General features: G+C 49.8%; 1 protein-coding gene across 5 annotated transcripts in view; it reads left to right on the forward strand.

Annotated features, from left to right (window-relative positions):
• Positions 1 to 18,013, forward strand: part of SHROOM3 (shroom family member 3) — a 130,291-nt gene that overhangs the window by 50,169 nt on the left and 62,109 nt on the right. For 2 of the 5 annotated variants that reach the window (XM_068153782.1, XM_068153781.1), the window contains exon 2: positions 4,150 to 4,215. The exons of the other annotated variants lie outside the window; for them this stretch is intronic. In XM_068153782.1, coding sequence (XP_068009883.1) covers positions 4,214 to 4,215 — 2 coding nt within the window. In that variant the 5' untranslated portion in view covers positions 4,150 to 4,213. The remainder of the gene's footprint in view (positions 1 to 4,149; positions 4,216 to 18,013) is intronic. 5 annotated transcript variants of the gene reach the window in all.

The raw sequence follows: 18,013 nt of genomic DNA on the forward strand, positions 1-18,013 counted from the left end.
GAATGTGCTGCCCAGGGAGGTGGTGGAGTCAGCAGCCCTGGAGGTGTTTCAAGGTGGTTTGGATGTGGTGCTTGGGGATATGGTTTAGGGATGAAACTTTTAGAGCAGGGTTAATGGCTGGACTTGGTGATCCTGAGGGTCTTTTCCAATGCCAAAGCAGCACTTTTCATGTCTCATTTGGGATCCAAGCACCTCTAGCCCGTGTTGTTTAGCTCTGCCTTCCTTGCCTGGCTCAAAATGATCTAACAAAAAGGAGTTTGGGCTCCCTGATGAATTAGCTCTGTTGGAATTTGAACTGCTCTTGTTTTTTCAAGTTGTTCTTATCAGAAAGGCCGTGCTTCTGGAAGAGGAACAGAGGCTGCTGCTTTTAGTAAAGCTGACAAAGCAGGAAATGATCAGCCAGCCCTGAGCAAAATCATAACTGAACGTTTACTCTGAGCCACACTGGGAGAGACCCAGCCTCATAAATCAGCCTACTAAGCCTTCAGACCTGAGGTTTTGGAACCTCCTAGGCATGGCTCCTTTTTTTCTGCTGCTGATAAGAAGTCTTCTGAGGGCACAAGCTTGGTGATGTCATTAAAAACAAGAGCAAGTGGTGTTGCTCCAGGCTTGGAGTCAAGGCAAGGAGTGACCTTACCCTTCTGGAAACAAATACCAGGGACTTCAGCTCTGGATATTTACTGTACATAAGCATGAACCAAAGTGAGGTACCAGTTTATCAGGATACAGCTGTGTAGGAGGGGCAAAGCTCCCTGAGTTGTTTGAAGAAGCTCCATTGAAGGAATCAGACCCTGGCAGGGCCAAAGAAGTGATCTCAGAGCAAACAAAGGTAGCCTTTGTCCCCTCTCTTTAACAACATGGAAGCAGATGCTGACACTCCATAAAATGATCTGGTTTTTAAGAGATCTTGATTGATACTCTGGACTAATCTTCTCCAGACCATGACTGCTTCCCAGGAACAACTAGCAGGGGTTGTACAATGGAAGGAGCCAGAGGTGCTGGCTGCAGTGTGTGTGCCAGGAGCTTAGCTTTGGTTGTGGTGTGGGACACAGCCTCTTGGTTCTCTTGGCGCTGCTGCTGCAGCTTCTTGAGGAGACATGGGTGCTGTGGCCTTGTCCTGTTTGGCTTCCTGGGTTGCTAGCAAGGTCTATATGGAAATGCCAGGAAATGTTCCCCCTTTCCCAGCCTCTTTGAAGAAGGTTTCCAAGGGCTGGATCTCTGTGACCCTCATGCTGCACATGAGGATGGGAGCTTTGTGCTGCCTGTTACTGCGGAAACTTGAGGAAAGTATTATTAACCAGCATCTACTTCTGAAAACTCATAAGCACACTTCCTTCCTGGGAGGAAACATGCAAATACAGGCTGTAGTTAGAGGGTGCAAAGTTGATTGCTATGTGTACACACATCCAGACTCTTGCTGGGTTGCTGTAATGATGGGTAACTGTTTCCTCTTGGGGCAGTTTTGTGCAGCTTGGTGTTTTGCTTTGTGCAGGCATTGGCTGGAAGCAGAGACATGGTGCAGGGGCAACTCAGCAATGCAAAGAGAGTGCCACTGGGCGGGTCCTCCTCTGGCAATGGGCCCTAGAGCTGCAGAACAGCCTGGGTCTTAGTAAGCTGGCCAGCATTAAAACTGGCAGCCTCTGAAAACTGAGGTCTTCTATCAGTGTGAAATTCTTAGTGATGTGTTTAGGCTGGAGCACCTGTAGAGCTGAAGGAGCAGCTTGGTGTCAGTGCCCTCTGTGTGCAGGGCTGGCTTCTAGAAGAGCAGTGGAACAGCAACCAGACTGTCACTGCTGAGCAGAAGAGAGTTTTCTGCTTTCTTTCACAGAATGCCAGGTTGGGAGGGACCTCAAGGATTGTCTGGTCCAGCCTTGGAGGTGTCAGGAAGAGACAAGCTCAAATATTAGAGGAGCAGGATGCCTGGGCTTCATTTCTGCCAGTGCCACATCCTCACTGTGAGATGAGAGACAAGATGTTTGCTTTAGTGTGTTTGCATTGCTGTGTCCGGGCAGCCTGCCTGTGAGGGCCCTTCCTGAGGTGAGGGATGTTAGGAGGCTTAATCACCACGTGCAGAGCACTTTGCACTGCTGAAGGTACCAAATGGCAATTAAAAGTGAAAAAAAAGCAAGGGCATTCTCTCTAATTTTCAGAGGAATGTCTTTGTACTTTGACTTGGTTGCTGTAACTGCAGCCCAGGAGATTTTCCTGCTAAGCAGAGTGTGAGAACTGCTTCTTAGCAGAAGAAAAATGTCACCACCTTCAGCCTCAGTCAGCCAAGAATGAGCCTTTTGAAGCTAAAAAGAGAAACACAGTCTTCATCTTTCTCCTTCCTATCCAGCCTGTGGGAGCCTCCATGTCCATTCAGCCCCACGTGCTCAGGAGAAGGAAGCTGCCAGGTACAGGCAAGGGTACCCAGGACCTTGCTGGTGCTGGCAGGAGCAGTGTTTGAATTTCATGGCAATGGTGGAGTCCCCATCTCTGGAGGGATTTCAAAGCCATGGAGATGTGGTGCTGAAAGACATGGGTTAGTGGTGACCTGGCAGTTCTAGGTTAATGGTTGTCCTCAGTGATCTGAAAGGTCTCTTCCAACCCAAATGATTCTGTGCCCCATGTAGCAGGAAGGATGCCATGGCTGCAGTGCTGGTAGGCAGCTGTGACTTCCACCTTTCCCTTTCCCCTGTTCCTCACTGCCTAACAGTCCCTTCTGTCTCTGTGGTGGGGCTGGTACTATGAGCACCACAAGCTTGGTTTGTGCCTGCAGTGCCTCTGTGTGTGTGTAACACAGAGCACCTGAGCACCTCCAGCTCCCCATAGCTGTTGGAATCCATCACCCTGGCTGTGTGCTGCTCCCTGCCATCCCAGCAGTCTCAAACTCTTGCCTCTTCACTCAGGGCCTCTGCTGAAGGTCACTTTTACACTTAAAATTGTGACATTTCCCCACCCTTGAGCTCTCACAGGGCTCACCAGGGCTGAAGAGCACATGGGGAGGCACAGGAGGTACCATGAAAGCACCCAGGGAAAGGCGGCGTTGTCCCTGCCTCCACGGCTATCTGCTTGTTTGAGGCTGCAGATAAATCACAAGCCAGAGGGCTGGAAGCCATTCTCCAGCTCGTGGTGTGGGAATGGGTGTGTGTGGGTGTGGGCACATGCATTGCCTCTGAGTAAACCAAAAGTGAGCCATCTTTGTTCTGTGGGCTTGTTTAGGAGATCTGTGCTGGGAAAGAAACGGTGAGGAGCCACAGGGAGGGTGGCTTTGCTCTGCAGACTGTCCATGTGTCTCCTGGGGTGTTTTGTTTGCTCGGTGGTTTACACACAGAAGTGCAGCTAGTCAGTAAAAGCAGACTGCAGGTGAGGCTCATCCCTCAGTGGACAACAGGTCAATTTCAGTACCTAAAGAGGACCTACAGGAAGGCTGGGGAGGGACTGTTTAGAAGGGCCTATGGAGATAGGACAAGGGACAATGGTCTGAACACCAGGAGGAAGTTCTGCACAATGAGGGCGGGGAAATACTGGAACAGGTTTCCCAGGGATCTGGTTGAGGCCCCATCCCTTGAGAAATTCAAGGTCAGACTTGATGTGGCCCTGAGCAGCCTGATGTAGTTGGAGATATCCCTGCTAGCTGCAGGGGGGTTGGACAAGATGACTTCTGAGGGTTCCTTCTAACCCAGTGCAATCTGGGAATCTGTAGAGGTGACAAAGCAACTTCCTCTTCCACACATGCTGGTCAAAGAGGCAGCACTTAGTGGTGGGAGGTGTTGTGGAGGTGGAACAGACCTGAAGAGCCTGAGCAGATGATGAGTCTGCAACTGTGAGTTGGAACCCTGCTTGCAAGCAGGTTTTCCTGTCACACATTTATCACTCCCAGCCCCTCCTGAGGGCGTTTCTGTGCCTTTACATCCCCTGTGTGCACCTCTGTGACGCAGTGCCACAAGATGACACATCCAGTCTGCCATCTGTGGGCCACCAGCAATCCACTGGCAGTTCTTTCCAAGGGCTTTTGCCTCACTGGCAAGGAAAAGAAAGAGGAAAATCAATGGGATGGCCTGGGAAACGTGGAAAAGCCACGACAGAGGAAGGGGCTGCACAAACAGCACCGTGTGTATCTGGGCACAGTTTGCATTGCTAAGGCCTCTTCTCCTCCTTCTGCAGGTTTACATGGGCAGCCCCTCCCCTCATGACTGCAGTGGGACTAATCAGACAATAAGGATTACTCATGTGAGTAAAAGCTCTCAGGCCTGAACTGCCAAGTGTTGCCCACACTCATGTTTCTTCTTCCCACCACTGAGTGCACCCTGGGAGATGTGCAGAGGAGAGTTTTCCAGGGCCCTGAACTTTTTAGCCGCAGTTGCGAGGATAATTTGAGCTGTCTTCTGACCTTCTGACCCATGACATGCTCTGGGGTGAAAGGTGCTTTGTTCCTTGTCCCAGTTTTGTCTGAGCCTCTGAGGAGCAACCAGTCTGAGGAGCTGAAGTGCTGCCCAGATAATGGAGAAGGGTCTGGCAATGTCAGCTTTGCTTGGCCCTAATGACTGCTCCTGAATTTCAGCTTCAGCAGATGGAGCAACTCCTTTGCAATGTCCTGTATCTGTTTGTAATCAATGGTTTGCTCAGCTTCATGGCCTGGTTCCTATCCAGGGGATGCTTTGGATCAAATCTAGTCCAGCAAGGCTGTGTTGAAAAGAGGGAGCTGAAATGAGGAGGATTAAGCCAAAACATCTTCCAAATAACCAAGCAATGCCCTGCACGTGAGCTGGAGGCAGCAAGGTGAGCTGGAGGCAGCAAGGTGTGCTGGGTACAGCACTGGCCTTGGAGTGGGGACTGGTTTCTAGTTATTGATAGTTGTTATCTGCATGGCTGTATCTGGTAGGAGCCCTGCTCCTGGGATAGGAACCAACAGGCTGCCATAAACCAGAGCAAAAGGCAGAGGGAGGCCCTGAGGCTGCAGGAATCTCCAGGTACGCCCTGTGGTATTGGCTGCTCCTCATCAGCCCAAAGGGCAGCGCGCAGCCCTCAGGGCTGATTCAGGAGGTCACCTGGATTTGTGACAAGTGGCAGTGTGGAGTTGTTTGCCCCAAATGCAATTATCTTGTCCCTTGTTTTTGATGTTTGGTGTAAAGGTTTTGTGTTTGGAAAGTGTGGAGCAGCATGGCAGCAGGGCTGGTCTGGGAGCTGCTGTGGAAGAGGCCATTGCAGCCTTGATCTGGTCAAGAGATTTATCTTCTGAAATAGATGAGCAAAAGGCTCTCCATCCTCTGCCAGAATCTTCTTGTTTCTCTTTCATGATAAGAGGCAATGTGATGCTTGAATGTTTTTGTGCTGATTGCACTGTTCATGCATGGAATGGAAGGGGGTGGAAGGAACCTCTGGAAAATCATTGAGTCCAACCCCCCTGCCACAGCAGGACCACTAGAGAGGGTCACACAGGAACATATCCAGACAGGTCTTGAAGGTCTCCAGAGAAGGAGACTCCAACCTCTCTAGGCAGCCTGTTTCAGGGCTCCAGCACTCTCACAGCCAAGAAGTTTTTCCTCACATTGAGGGGGAGCCTCCTGGGTTCCAGTTTGTGTCCAGTGCCCTTTGTTCTCTCACAGGACACCACTGGATAGAGCCTGGCCCTTTCCTTTTGACACACCCTGCAGATATTTGTAAGCATTAATAAGATCTCTCAGGCTTCTCTTCTCCAGGCTAAACAGCCCCAGGGCTCTCAGCCCTTCCTCATCAGATGCTTCAGTCTCTTCCCCATTTCTAAAGAACTAATTCACAGATAAATGAAGAGATGCTCTGCAGTGATTATTCATCTCCTCATTAGGCTCAGAGACAGGAGACCCCACTCCTCTGCCAGCTCTTCAACTTCTCTCCAGGGTAGCACTGGATTTGTGCTTTACCTTAGCCTGAAGAAAAGACAAGGAGAGCAGTCAGACATCAGCAGAGGACTCATCTCTCCAGGGAAGCAGTAGATTGTCCTACATTGGCCAGTTTGAAGACTCAGCTTGACAGGGTGCTGGGCCAGCTCATTTCACCTACACCATTCCCTGGAAAGTTTGGACCAGATGGTCCTTGGGGTCCCTTCCAACCTGGCACTCTGTGATTCAGTGAGAAGAGCTCAGAGCTGAGCTTGATTTGCCCATAGCTGAGGCTCTCCCTTCCCTTTCAAAGTCCATCAAATGCTTTCTGCCATGGAGCTTAACGGGCAGACATCTTTCATCTGGCTTACCCCTGAGGGGGGGCTGCTTATGAGAATTTGTAACAAATGGCTTTTTAAAAGAGTGAATAAAGGTTCCTAGTTACCATAAGCTGCCCAAGAATTCTGCAGGATCTTATCTTTCTAATGAAAATGACTCCAGTGTAAATCTTACGCCAGCTCCGAGCTCTTGCTGTCACATTTCAGGCTCCTTACCCACATTTACTCTTAGGGGTGGATTCACCAAGGATAAAATTTGCTTGATGAGAAGATTTTTATCTTTCAGTGTGGCTGCCATTTCAGCTTCCCTCCAGGGAAACGAGGAGCAGAGTATAATAGCTGCTGTGATTGCTTGCTGGCTGAACAAAGCGATCATAGTTCAGGCTGGAGGGAGACATCGCTATGGCAGGAATGAGTGGAGCTTGTGAGAGTATTCCAGGAGAAGCATTCCCTGATTGCCTTTGGGAAGGTTTCACTGTGATGGTGCCCAGCCATGCTGCCCTTCCCTGTTCTGAGCTCTGCCACTGGCTCTACTGACTACGCCTTTAGGCAAATACCCAGCACCTTGCTAGGTCCTTCTTCTGGAGAAACAGAGAGGAATGGAGTAGAGGCTGGAAAAAGGGCCCTTGGGAATTGTCCCCACATCTTATGCCCTTGAAGTCAAAAAGGCAATTATTTATCTGCTAGCCTGTGTGTTTTAAACTTAAGCCAAGCAGGATTCCTGATGTCTCAGAGCCTAATCTCTCTGAGCCATATGTATTGATCTCCTGCCTTTATCACCTGACACATTGGTGGGACGGGAGGGTGGTGGCTATATCTACTCCCTAAAAGCAAGGGCAGGGTTTGTTCCTGAGGTCAAGAGACCAGCTTGCCTCTTTGCCAGCTTGGAAGCACAACTTTTCCAACCAGTTTGTCAGCTCAATTATTTAGCAACCTGCTTTGTTTATGCTATAGAACCTGGCTCTGCACTGAGTGTGGATTGCCAAAGGGCACAGGAACAACAGAGCAAACTGCTTTAAACCCTGTGTGTAAACTGCAGTGGGCCTTAGAGATGTAAAGAGGAGGTTTCTGCCTAGCTGATAGATTTATTCTCAATCACATTCCTGCTGCTGTGGTGGAGAAAGCAGGCTGAGCAAATGAGGCAGAATAGAGCTCATGCAATGTGCTTAGAACAGTCAGGGCTCCTCAGCAGAGACCAAAACACATTCTGAGGGCTGGGGGATTAAAGTCAGGTTGGCAGACAATAGGGGCTTTAGCTCCCTGCAGATCTTTCACCTGACATTGTCTTTAAACCCAGCTGGGCTCTAACAGAAAGGCAGGTGAATTAGAGGGAGATTTTTTCCTTGAAACCTGAGCTAAAGGGTTTTGAAGATGTTAATACTCACCTTGGGCTCAGCCCCGCAATGTGCCTTTGATGGTGAGTCCCTGTAAGTCCAGGGAGCTGCACCGAGCCTGGAGGTCATGAGGTTTTCTTTACTCACTTTACCCATAAGAACTGACATAGTTATTCAAGCCAGATGCATGATTTACACTTCAGTCTGCCTCTGACCTCTTTGGAGTTCAGAAATTGCTCCACTCAATTTCCTCTCATTGGAGACCATAATGTTTTTTCACTGGTCCCCAGGGACAGGACAAGAGGTAATGGACACAGAAAGTTCCACCTCAACATGAGAAGGAACTTCTTTACTCTGAGGGTGCTGGAGCACTGAAGCAGGCTGCCCAGAGAGGTGGTGGAGTCTTCATCTCTGGAGTCATTCAATACCCGCCTGGATGCTGTCCTGTGCAACCTGCTCTGGCAGGGGGGTTGGACTCGATGCTCTCCATAGGTCCCTTCCAACCACTGTCATCCTGTGATTCTGAGCTTTCATTGCCTTTATCACTTACTGGGGGTGTTTGTTGGGCTGCTCAAGCAAAGGGGCCCATTGTGGGCCACCAGGACTTTACAGCAGGATGCAGAGAGCAGGCAAACCACTTCAGAAAGGCCTTCTGCATGCAGTGCTCTCGTGAAGGTGATCAGCAGACCCGATGGGAAGGCTCACCGAAAGAAGTGGTTCCCAAGTGACTCAGTCCTGTGCACTGCCAAATATTCTGGTTTGATCCAGCAAAGCTTTTAAGATCATGATCAGCTTTAAGAATGTGAGTTGTTCCACTGAAATGATCTGGATTACCCCTGTGCTGGCGTGGGGACAGCACAGCACACACAGCCTTGCAGGACCCAGCCCTGGGACAGAGGGAGGCCATGTGCTGGAGGAAGGGAGAAGGCTGCCTGTGGCTCTCCTGCCACAGAGCAGCACCCTGGGATTTAGGGGGGGGAGGAAAGTCTTTGTTTAATGCCAATCTGCTTGAAGTCCTCAAACTGAGTTCAACAAAGGAGGCTAAACCCTCTAACACCAGTTCCTCATATTTGCTGACAGCAATGTCAGGCACAAAATCAAATTCCTTCTGGGTGTCAGGTAAGTCAAAGAGTGCAGAGTGCCCCAGAAGGGGATTCTTGGGGATTTATGTCCCATCAACAGGATGAGTGATAATTAAAGCCTGAATATTTCTGCTAAGCTGCAAAACAAAGAAGAACCCTCTTAATTCCTTAGATTCCTCATGCCAGGCTGTAAAATATATTCCATTCACGGCTGTGGCTTGCTGCTTGTTCTCTCTGTGTCTCCTTCTTTAGCCTCCAGCCACCTGTTTGTAACCAGCATCCTGCAGGTTCTCAGGGCAGCTTTCTTTTCCTCTCTGCCCTTGGTCTTGCTGCTTTGACACTGCAGCCTTGTTGTCTGCAACAGGCAGCAGGTTGGAGCTGCCTGCCTTGCCCAGCTCCCATAACTTCATTCTTGGAAAGTTTCTGAGTTTCCTGGGTGACAAAACACGAGCAACATTTGCTCTTGACCTGGATCATTTCTGAAGGCATTCACTCAGCCCTGTTTTGTTAGGAAGGTTACTCAGGGGTGGGTGGTGGGGCATGAGAATTCCAAGCAATGGCAATTCCTGAAAAGTGTCAGAAAGTCACTGCCTGCACCTTTTGCACCACAGGGTTGTTTTGAGGAGTGCTGAAAAACACAGCTGGCAAGCTGCAGGGGCAGAGACACCAGCAGAGCAAGTCAGCACATTACAAGATTGGCTGTCCCTGCTTTCCCCCAGCTCTCCCCAAAAGGGATAAAAAACAGGAGGAAAGGGGTGGGGGGAAACCCTCCAAGCCCCAGCTCTGTAGATGCAGCAGCCATCAAAGTGGGACAGCTCACTGCTGTTACAGCTTGGGTTGAGGCAATAGAACAGTGGAGTATTTGCTAAGCTTGTAAAAACCTCCAGTTGCTCACTGGAGAGCAGACCAATGAATCAAAAAGGAGGCTGTTTAGAACTGTTAGAAGAATCTATCAGATGACCAAAACCCCCCAGGCTGGCTTCACTGCTGGCACTGCATTTCTTCTCCAGCCCCAGCTCACAAGACCACTATCACTTCTGGCAGAAATTAAGAAGCTTCACTTTTGGACTTTGGAAATAGTCACAGGTCTAAACTTGCAAAGTCCAACCCAAACCATTTGCTTAATGGCTCAAATAAAACACTGCAAGTGACCCAGAGCCCCAGTTCTGAAACCCCTTAGACTTGGAGGCAGGTTGTTTCCTTTGATAAGGCCCCAAGAGCTTGCATTTCCAAGTTAGACTCTTTTATCTATCTTTTATTTATCTATAACCAACGGTAAATCATGGAATCCTAGCATGGCTTAGGTTGGAAGGGACCTCAGAGATCATCTACTCCAACCTCCCCACCTTGGGCAGGGACACTTCTCAACCAGACTTGGCTGCTCAAGGCCTCATCCAACCTGGCCTTGAATATCCCCAGGGAGGAGGCAGCCACAGCCTCCCTGGGCAGCCTGTTCCAGAGTCTCAGCACCCTCATAATGAAGAACTTCTTCCTTTTGGCTTCAAACCATTCCTCCTTGTCCTATCTCTAGACACCCTCAGGAAAAGTCCCTCTGCAGCCTTCCTGTAGGATCCCTTCAGCTATTGAAAGACAGCTCTAAAGTTCCCCTGGAGTCTTCTCCAAGTGGAACACCCCCAGCTCCCTCAGCCTGTCCTCACAGCAGAGCTGCTCCAGCCCTTGGATCATCTTTGTGGCCTCCTCTGGATTCACTCCACCAGCTCTGTGTCCTTCACTGGTGGGTTTGGCAGTCCAGAACCCAGCCAACAAAACAAGACACCGTGACTGGATCTCATAAAGGCTGCCCCCTCAACCCTGTTGGAGAAACCCCCAAATACACAGAAATCTGGAGACTAAAAGCCAAAACATTTCTGTTATGAGTGATTTGCTCTTCCACTCTCTTTAGCAGCCTGGGGTTCATGTCACAGCTTTCCTAACAGTTACCTGCCTGGAGAGAGGAGGTGGAACATGATGAGAGATGTTGCCTGACCAAACCTGGTAACTGAACCTTCCCAGGACAGTGTGGTGTCCTTTCCCAGTGCCATGACAGTGCTGGGACACCACTGGCTGTCCTCATAAGAATCACCATTTTCTGCTCCAAACAAAGCATTGACTTTTTAGCTTGAAAGCACCTGAAAACTTTGGGACAGGACCATTCAGCAGCCAGCCCCCAGTGACTTGGCCTTTGCTGAACCTTACCAGCACATCAGCAGCTCCTGCCAGCATGGCTGAAGGTCACCGTGCAGCACCTCTGGCATCAGGAAGCAGGAAGGTTCATAGCTAATATTCTGCCAAATTAACAGACAGGGTTTAATGCAACATCAGTTAGGTCTGAGTCCTGGTCCTGCTTCAAGCAGAGCTCTTGGGCATGCTCTTCAGGTTAACACCAGTGCTTCCTTGTGGTGTGTCTTAGAAGTGAGGAATGCCAAGTCGCCCTCTTTTTTTTCTCCCCCTGAACTTGCTCTAAACATAAAAGGAACTTGGCTGTGCCAGGTGACTTGGAACATTTTCCTGTGTGCATTTTGTCCTGATGGCAGCAAGGCAGACTGAAGAAAGCCACCAAAGAAGTGGGCAGGAGTTTGACACTGTAATATCCACAGAGCTTGTGGAGAGTTTTGTGTCACTTAATGTGACGTTATGAAGCTTCACGTGATGTTCCACCTCCTCTCTCCAGACAGGTAACTGCTAGGAAAGCTGTGACATGAACCCCAGGCTGCTAAAGAGAGTGGAAGAGCAAATCACCTATAACAGAAATACTTTGGCTTTTAGATTTCCATGTCTTTGGGGTTCTTTTTTGCCCCTTCCAACAGTGTTGAGGGGACACAAACACTCTGCCACTGCTGCCCAGTCTGTGTTTAATGACAGCAGGGCCCCTGTGGCTCTCACGAGTGTGTGGGCAGATGATATCCATCCAGTCAAGACAGCCTTTTAACACCCAGAGTGTTTGAGGAGAGCCCAGGCAGCAAACCACCTTGTGAAGGATTAACAAGGCTGTGGTTGGCATCCACAGCGAGCTTTAATCCAAGGGTGTAGCAGCTTCAGAGAGGCACAGGATGAAGAGGGAGGAACCACACTTGGATAATGTGATAGAGCAGTTGGCTACCTGGCACTCTAGTGACCAAACATCATTAAAAGCATTCCTGTCTCCAGCACAAGGCTGCTGAAGCTGTCCTGGCTGCCTGTAATTAAAGATGTTGGGTGGATATATTGGTTTTGGAGTGGGATTATTGCTACTTTCCCTGCTTCTGGCTTTTATGGTGGCACATTCTGGGTGACATCCAGAGGAGCTCCGTATCAGAAACGATCAGGGAAGGAGCAGAGCAGGAAGGGGTGTGAGCAGGTTGCAGATCAAAGGGGAGCTCTGCCCTGCTGCTTGTGTCCTCTCTGAAGAAAGCCTGCTGCATTTCAGCTCATCCTGGGTGAAGCTCGAGGTAGATACAGTGAGAGGACAGAGCCCCTTTGCATGGGGAGGGGAAAACTGCCCTGAATTTAGCAAACTCTGCACAGGACAGGGAGAGGGCAGGGCACAGCTCTCTTGGGAAAACCAGCAGTTCTCCCCAGAGCAAGCACAGCAGGTTAGGGTAAATTGGTGGACACTACAGTGAGCTCCAGTGCCTGTGGTGTGCTTCTGCCTCTTTTTGCTCAGCCCTGTTTCCCATCCCACCCCTGACCTACAGGCCAAGCTTTCAGTCAGAAGGGGTCCTTATCTTTTCCCTTCTTCTCCAAACTGGTGTGAAGGGCTGAGCAGGACTCTTTGAAGTCAGTGGGGTCTGCAAAGTGCTCTGTGCTTTTGAAACTCAGGCCATGAATTTGGGCACCTGCTTTTTCAAGATCCTTATCTCTAAACCCAGCAGTGCCTCCCCTTCCCTATCCGTGTGACAGGTCAAACAATTCCTGCTCTCTTCAGGGTCTGAATCTCTCTTCAGGAGTGAGGTTAAAATGTCCTTATCTGAGAGGAAAATCCTCTTTCACTTAATCTGGGCTGGGTACACGATGGGCCTAACTGAGGCACTATCTTTCAGAACATAATAAGGGATGAAATCCTTTTCACAAATGTCTTAAAGCAGCCCTTGTGAGAAAAGGAATGATGCACTGTGGTAGGACGGCAGACAAGGTTGGAGCAGGTGATCCTTGGGGTCCCTTCCAACCTGGCATTCTGTGAAACCTGCATAGGAAGGTTCTGAGGTGTGACTCAGCAGTGACCTTTTCTCATGAGGATTCCCTTGACTGCTTTGCTCTGGTCTCTTTCTTTTTCTCCTCTGTGTTTTCTCTCTCACTTCTTTTTGGGCTCCCTCAGGAATTCTACTGTACTGCTCCCTGCCTTTTCCGTCTCTTTTTCTTCCCCTCTGGGGCAGATGAGAAGCAGCAGCAGAGAAGGAGAGGGATCCACGTGACATGAGCCCAGTCATCAGCCCTGCAGTGTTGCTCAGTGCAGGGAAGCAAAGGACTTTTGCAGGGCTGCCTCTCACTGCTGGAGGAGAAAAGGCAGCATCTGAGGAGGCAGTGCCTGAGCCAAGCTATTGCCCAACAGCAGCCTTTAGTTCCCAACATCAGGGCTGGGTTGAGAGCACCTGTAGGTGTGGTTGTGAAACTGGCAGTAAAATTTGTTTCCAATCTCTCTCCAGGAGTATTAGAGATCACCCAGGCCAACTGATCAAACCCAGCAAAGATGTGAGAACTGCTGCCATCGGCCTGTGCCTTTGTGCTGACATTTCCCAGCCAGGACTCCACTGGGAAACTGAAACAGGAGCTTTTACAGTTCCTTACAAGAAACTTTGAGGCTCTGAAGACAGTGTCAGTGTGGGGCTGGGATACATCATCAGGTCTTTGTGGAGGTCTATGAGGCAGCACTGATCTGTTTGAGCTGTGACAGCTCAGGATCACTAAAACACAGGCCCCTGCCACCAGCTTCACAGAATCACAGAACTGTTTGGTTGAGAAAGACTTCCAAGGTCATTGAGTCCAACCTTCAACTTAAGGACACCATGGCCATTAAACCATGTCCCCAAGTGCCATGGCCACAGGTTTCTTGCAAACCTCCAGGGATGGGGACTCCCCCACCTCCCTGGGCAGCCTGTTCCATTCCACTCTTGCAGCAAATGAACTGTTCCTTATCTCCAATCTAAGCCTCCCCTGGTGCAGCTTGAGGCTGTTTCTTCTTGTCCTACTGCATGTTCCTTGGGAACCCCCACCTCACTCCAACCTCCTTTCAGAGAGTTGGACAGAGCAATGAGGTCTCCCCTCAGCCTCTCTTTCTCCAGACTAAACAACCCTAGGTCCCTCAGCTGCTCCTCACCAGACCCTGTCTGTTCTCCACACCCTTCCCTAGCTTTGCTGCCCTTCTCTGGACATGCTCCAGCAGCTCAGTGGATAGTGGCCAGCAGTGCTTCTCTGTGGGCTAACAAACCAAGCTAGCTCCTCTCTTGCATCCCTTCTGCTTGCCTTCCCCTGCTTTAGTCACCTTGCTCTGCTTTCCTCCTGTGTCTCAGTGCCTGCAGCAAGGGCAATTACTGGGATGGGAGCACAGAGCGAGCCCCAGCTGTCTGACTGCTGCTGCGTGGAGCTCTGTCATTACTCCTGCCTGCCTCTTAAAAGGCTGAGCAGGACTGGCTCCTTCCTTTTCTCTTCCTGCCCCTGGCCTGCCTTCCCATGCGCTGCATCGCCTTCCCCATCGCTCCCTGCTCGTGGAGAGCAGCTCCCTGGCCCAGCTCACCATGCAGTCCAACCTGCACGTCCTCAGGAAGCTCCTGGCCTTCTGGACGGCATCGCGACGGTTCGTACCCCAGCCCCGCAGGCTCCGGCAGCTCCTGCCCCTTTGCAGCCCGCCTGGGGCTCGGCACCCCCTGGGGCACGCTGGATCCTGGGTGAAGTGTTCCCCTGGCAGCCCTTCTGCTGTGGCTCCCTCATCTCTCATGCCAACTTTTGCTCCCTTTGGTGACAGTTGAAGGCAATTCACTGCTGCTTGGTTTGTCTGGCTTGTTTCATGAGGGCTTGGACGCTCAGGCATGGTGAGCTGGGCTGCTGTGTTTTGCTCTCACCTCTCCTTCTGTTTTGTGTTGCTTCTTTTAAGCATGAACTTGTGCAGGTCAACCCAGTTGAATCTGTTTTGCTCCACCTAGCAAATGGGATCCTTCTCATGTCTCTGTGAAGGGTTTCTAGGAGATCCTTCTCATTTCTCTGTGAAGCAGCTCCAGCTTACCCCAGGCCCACTAGCAGTAACCTGGGGATGTTTCCTTCTTCAGTTGTTTTCTCCTGCTCTGTCCCTGCAAAGACTCTGCATAGTCTCTGTGTTGTGACAATGCATGTTGGAATTGATGAGCTTCAAGATCTTCCCCAACCTTAATGATTCTATGGTTCTGTTGTCTAATGTATTGTCATAGATGGTATCTGAAGGGGCCCTGCAGGAAGGCTGGGGAGGGAGTGTTTAGAAGGCCTTGTGGTGGTAGGATGAGGAGGAGTGGTTTGAAACTGGAGCAGGGTAGGTTTAGTTTGGCTATCCAGAGGAAGTTCTGCACAGTGAGGGTGGTGAGACACTGGAAGAGGTTGCCTAGGGATGTGGTGAAGGTGCCATCCGTGGAAACATTCAAGGTGAAACTTGATGTGGTCCTGGGCAACCTGCTCTAGATGGAGGTGTCCCTGCTTACTGCAGGATGACAAGATGACCTTTGAGGGTCCCTTCCAACCCAATGCAGGCTGTGGCCATGTGATAAATTGATCAGAACAGCATTGTATCATGCTGGGAGCTTAAATGTGGTATTCAGACAAGTCCTGTGTTCCCTTGCATACTTGATCTGCAGTCATATGAAGTGCATAAATTTGCTCCTTTTCCCTTGCTCTGTTCATTCGGGGGCTGGGTGTGAGGCTCAGCAGTCAGATGAAGCCAGAGGCTGCAGAGGGATCTGTTTTCCAGAATCTGAATCTGCAAGCTTCTGGATTCAGTTCTAGGAAACAATCTGCTTTACCTGTGCACAGATGCAGGAAGGACTGTGGTGGGATTGAGTATTTTCACCCACCAGGAGGTAGGACAGAAGGCTATCAGGTGTGGAGCAGCCTTGCTTTATGGCAGGAGAGTAGTTTGTAATTCAATCTTAATCTCATGAAATTACAGGCCACCTTCCTGTGCTGCTAGCACACTGCCTGCCAGTATCACCATGCTCTGAGGTGTTTTGGAGGGTGGACTCTCTCTTCTTGGGAGCAGACTGAGAGCACAGGCTCGTTTTCAGGGGCTGCTGAATAAATGGTCACTCTTGTAGAGCTCTGTTGTCACCTAGCCTTGAATCAGCTGTGTGATTCCTGAAGACAGCACTGGTCAGGTGATTATTTTTCTTGGGATCCAGGTGTTTTGGAAATTCAAATATAACTGCCTTGGCTTTTCAGAAACACTGAGTGGCTCAGACAGCCCCAAGGAAACCATCCTGAGTTGCTTGGTAGAGGCACTTAGATCCAGGCATTTTAAGTCAGGTGTCTTAAGATGTTAGGTGATACACCTAGCTCTAGATGAAGTCATTCACTACCACTCAGAAACTCAAGAGTCTCATTTTTGTTCTTTACTTTAAGTGTGAAGTGTGAATTCCTCTACCTGGCCTTCTCCAGTGTAAATAAACCACAATGTCTTTCAGTGATGGAAGCTCACCAGAGGTTCATTGTGTGACAGCACAGGGCGACTGACGTCATGGGATCACCACATCGTGTTGCAATGCTGAGCAGCTTCCTGGACAGCTGTAGATGGGGGTTCTTCCCTCTGTCAGACCACAGGGCTGAATGTTAACAGAGGGGGAAATGGCAGGGGAGCTTCTGAAAGTGCCACTGCAGAACAGCTGAACAACTGACAAAATCCTTCAGCACTGCTCCTTGGGGACTGCCTTTAAACTGAACTGAGCCTTGGCCACGCTGCAGCTGTTAGCCACAGCCTTCCTTTGGTTTAGCAACTATGGTGAGATTGTGAGCTCTAGGTGAGTGGTTGGGCTCAAAGCTGATGATCTCAAAGGTCTCTTCTAACCTCAGTTGGTCTCTTCCAACCCACAGTTCTGTGATTCTGTCATTCCATGATTCTGTAAATCTGTGCTTTTCCTTTCTTGAGCTCTCACCTCCCACCAGGGGGTGAAGCAGCCCAGCAAGGATAGTTGCTCAGCAGCAACCATATAGTACTTAATACCTCAATGGTGCTCAGAGCTGGAGGTCAGCTCTTCCCTGGGAAGAACAGAGGGAAATTGTTGCCAGTCATGCCTTGCTGTACTGCCTGGGACATCATCAGTGGGAAGAAAGCCTCTAAGCCAGGCTTCATCCTGTAAAAGAGAATGTGGGCACTTGAAATGTTCATCTGCAGGTTTTAAAGGTTAAAGCCCCCCAAGTTGGTTTAAGTGTGCCTTTACAGGTGTGCTAAGTGTAGTTCTCATGTCAGGAAGTAATTGGTAGGATGTCTCATAGAGGACTAAATAACAGGGTAAAGCAGATGGAGTCATGGCTCTGTGAACCAGCTGTGTGCTCAGAATGGGCATAAACAGCACTGCCAGCAGGCCATGACACAGACTTTACCACAGGCTTCTTCCTGCTCAGGCAGCCCACAGGATTCCTGAGCTTGGGAGAGCCATGAATGAGCTCAGCCTGTTCTGAAACAGAGCAACAAGTTTTTCCTTAGGGATCTGACAGGATAACAAATGGATTGATTTCCTCAGCATCTTCAGAATGTCTCAGGCTGAGTTCCTTGCTGGACAGCAGACCTGATCAATGTGTTTTAGTGGCTCAGTGGCACATCAATTCTCTCCTAAGAAGATACTGGGCCTGCAAACGTAGTGATCATTTGCAGACCTGAGTCCATCTTTGCTAGCTTAGAGGTCTTCACTTCTGTGGCTTGTAGCTAGACTATTAGCAGCTGAGGCTCCCTCATTGCTTTCATTGGTTTGCATGGTGGTTATGTATGAGGGAGCATGTGAAGGAAATGGAATTATTCTTGTGCCAAGACTTTGAGGGAACCCAGGCAAATGTTAACATCTAGACCTGTGATATTGGGCCAGGCCCCAGGCACTTGCCTTTCCCTGCTGATTAAATAAAGTTTTTCCTTCCATACAAATTGCAGTTGACTTGAGCCCTTGCCACACTGGTAAGGTTTATCTATACAAATTCCAGTTGACTTGAGCCCTTGCCACACTGGTAGGGTCCATCTACATGTGAGGCACCTGAGGTCACAGCTCCCTCAGACTGGCAGAATTAGATCTGGATCAGAAGCTTCACGTTCCTGATACCTTTTGAAGTGTTTTCCTTTGTTTTCTCTCACACCACTCAACCTCTTCTCTCTGGTTGGGGGTGATTCCATGGTGACCCCATGGTTTAAAGCTTACAGAGGTGGTGGGCATCTCACCATCATGAGTTTCCATCTGAGTTGTGCAAACTGCAATTAATTTCAGATTAAGAGCCAGTGC

This window comes from Melanerpes formicivorus, unplaced genomic scaffold (genome assembly GCF_026170545.1).
Source record: "Melanerpes formicivorus ecotype bairdi unplaced genomic scaffold, bMelFor1.0.p_v2 SCAF_27, whole genome shotgun sequence".
Taxonomy (NCBI): domain Eukaryota; kingdom Metazoa; phylum Chordata; class Aves; order Piciformes; family Picidae; genus Melanerpes; species Melanerpes formicivorus.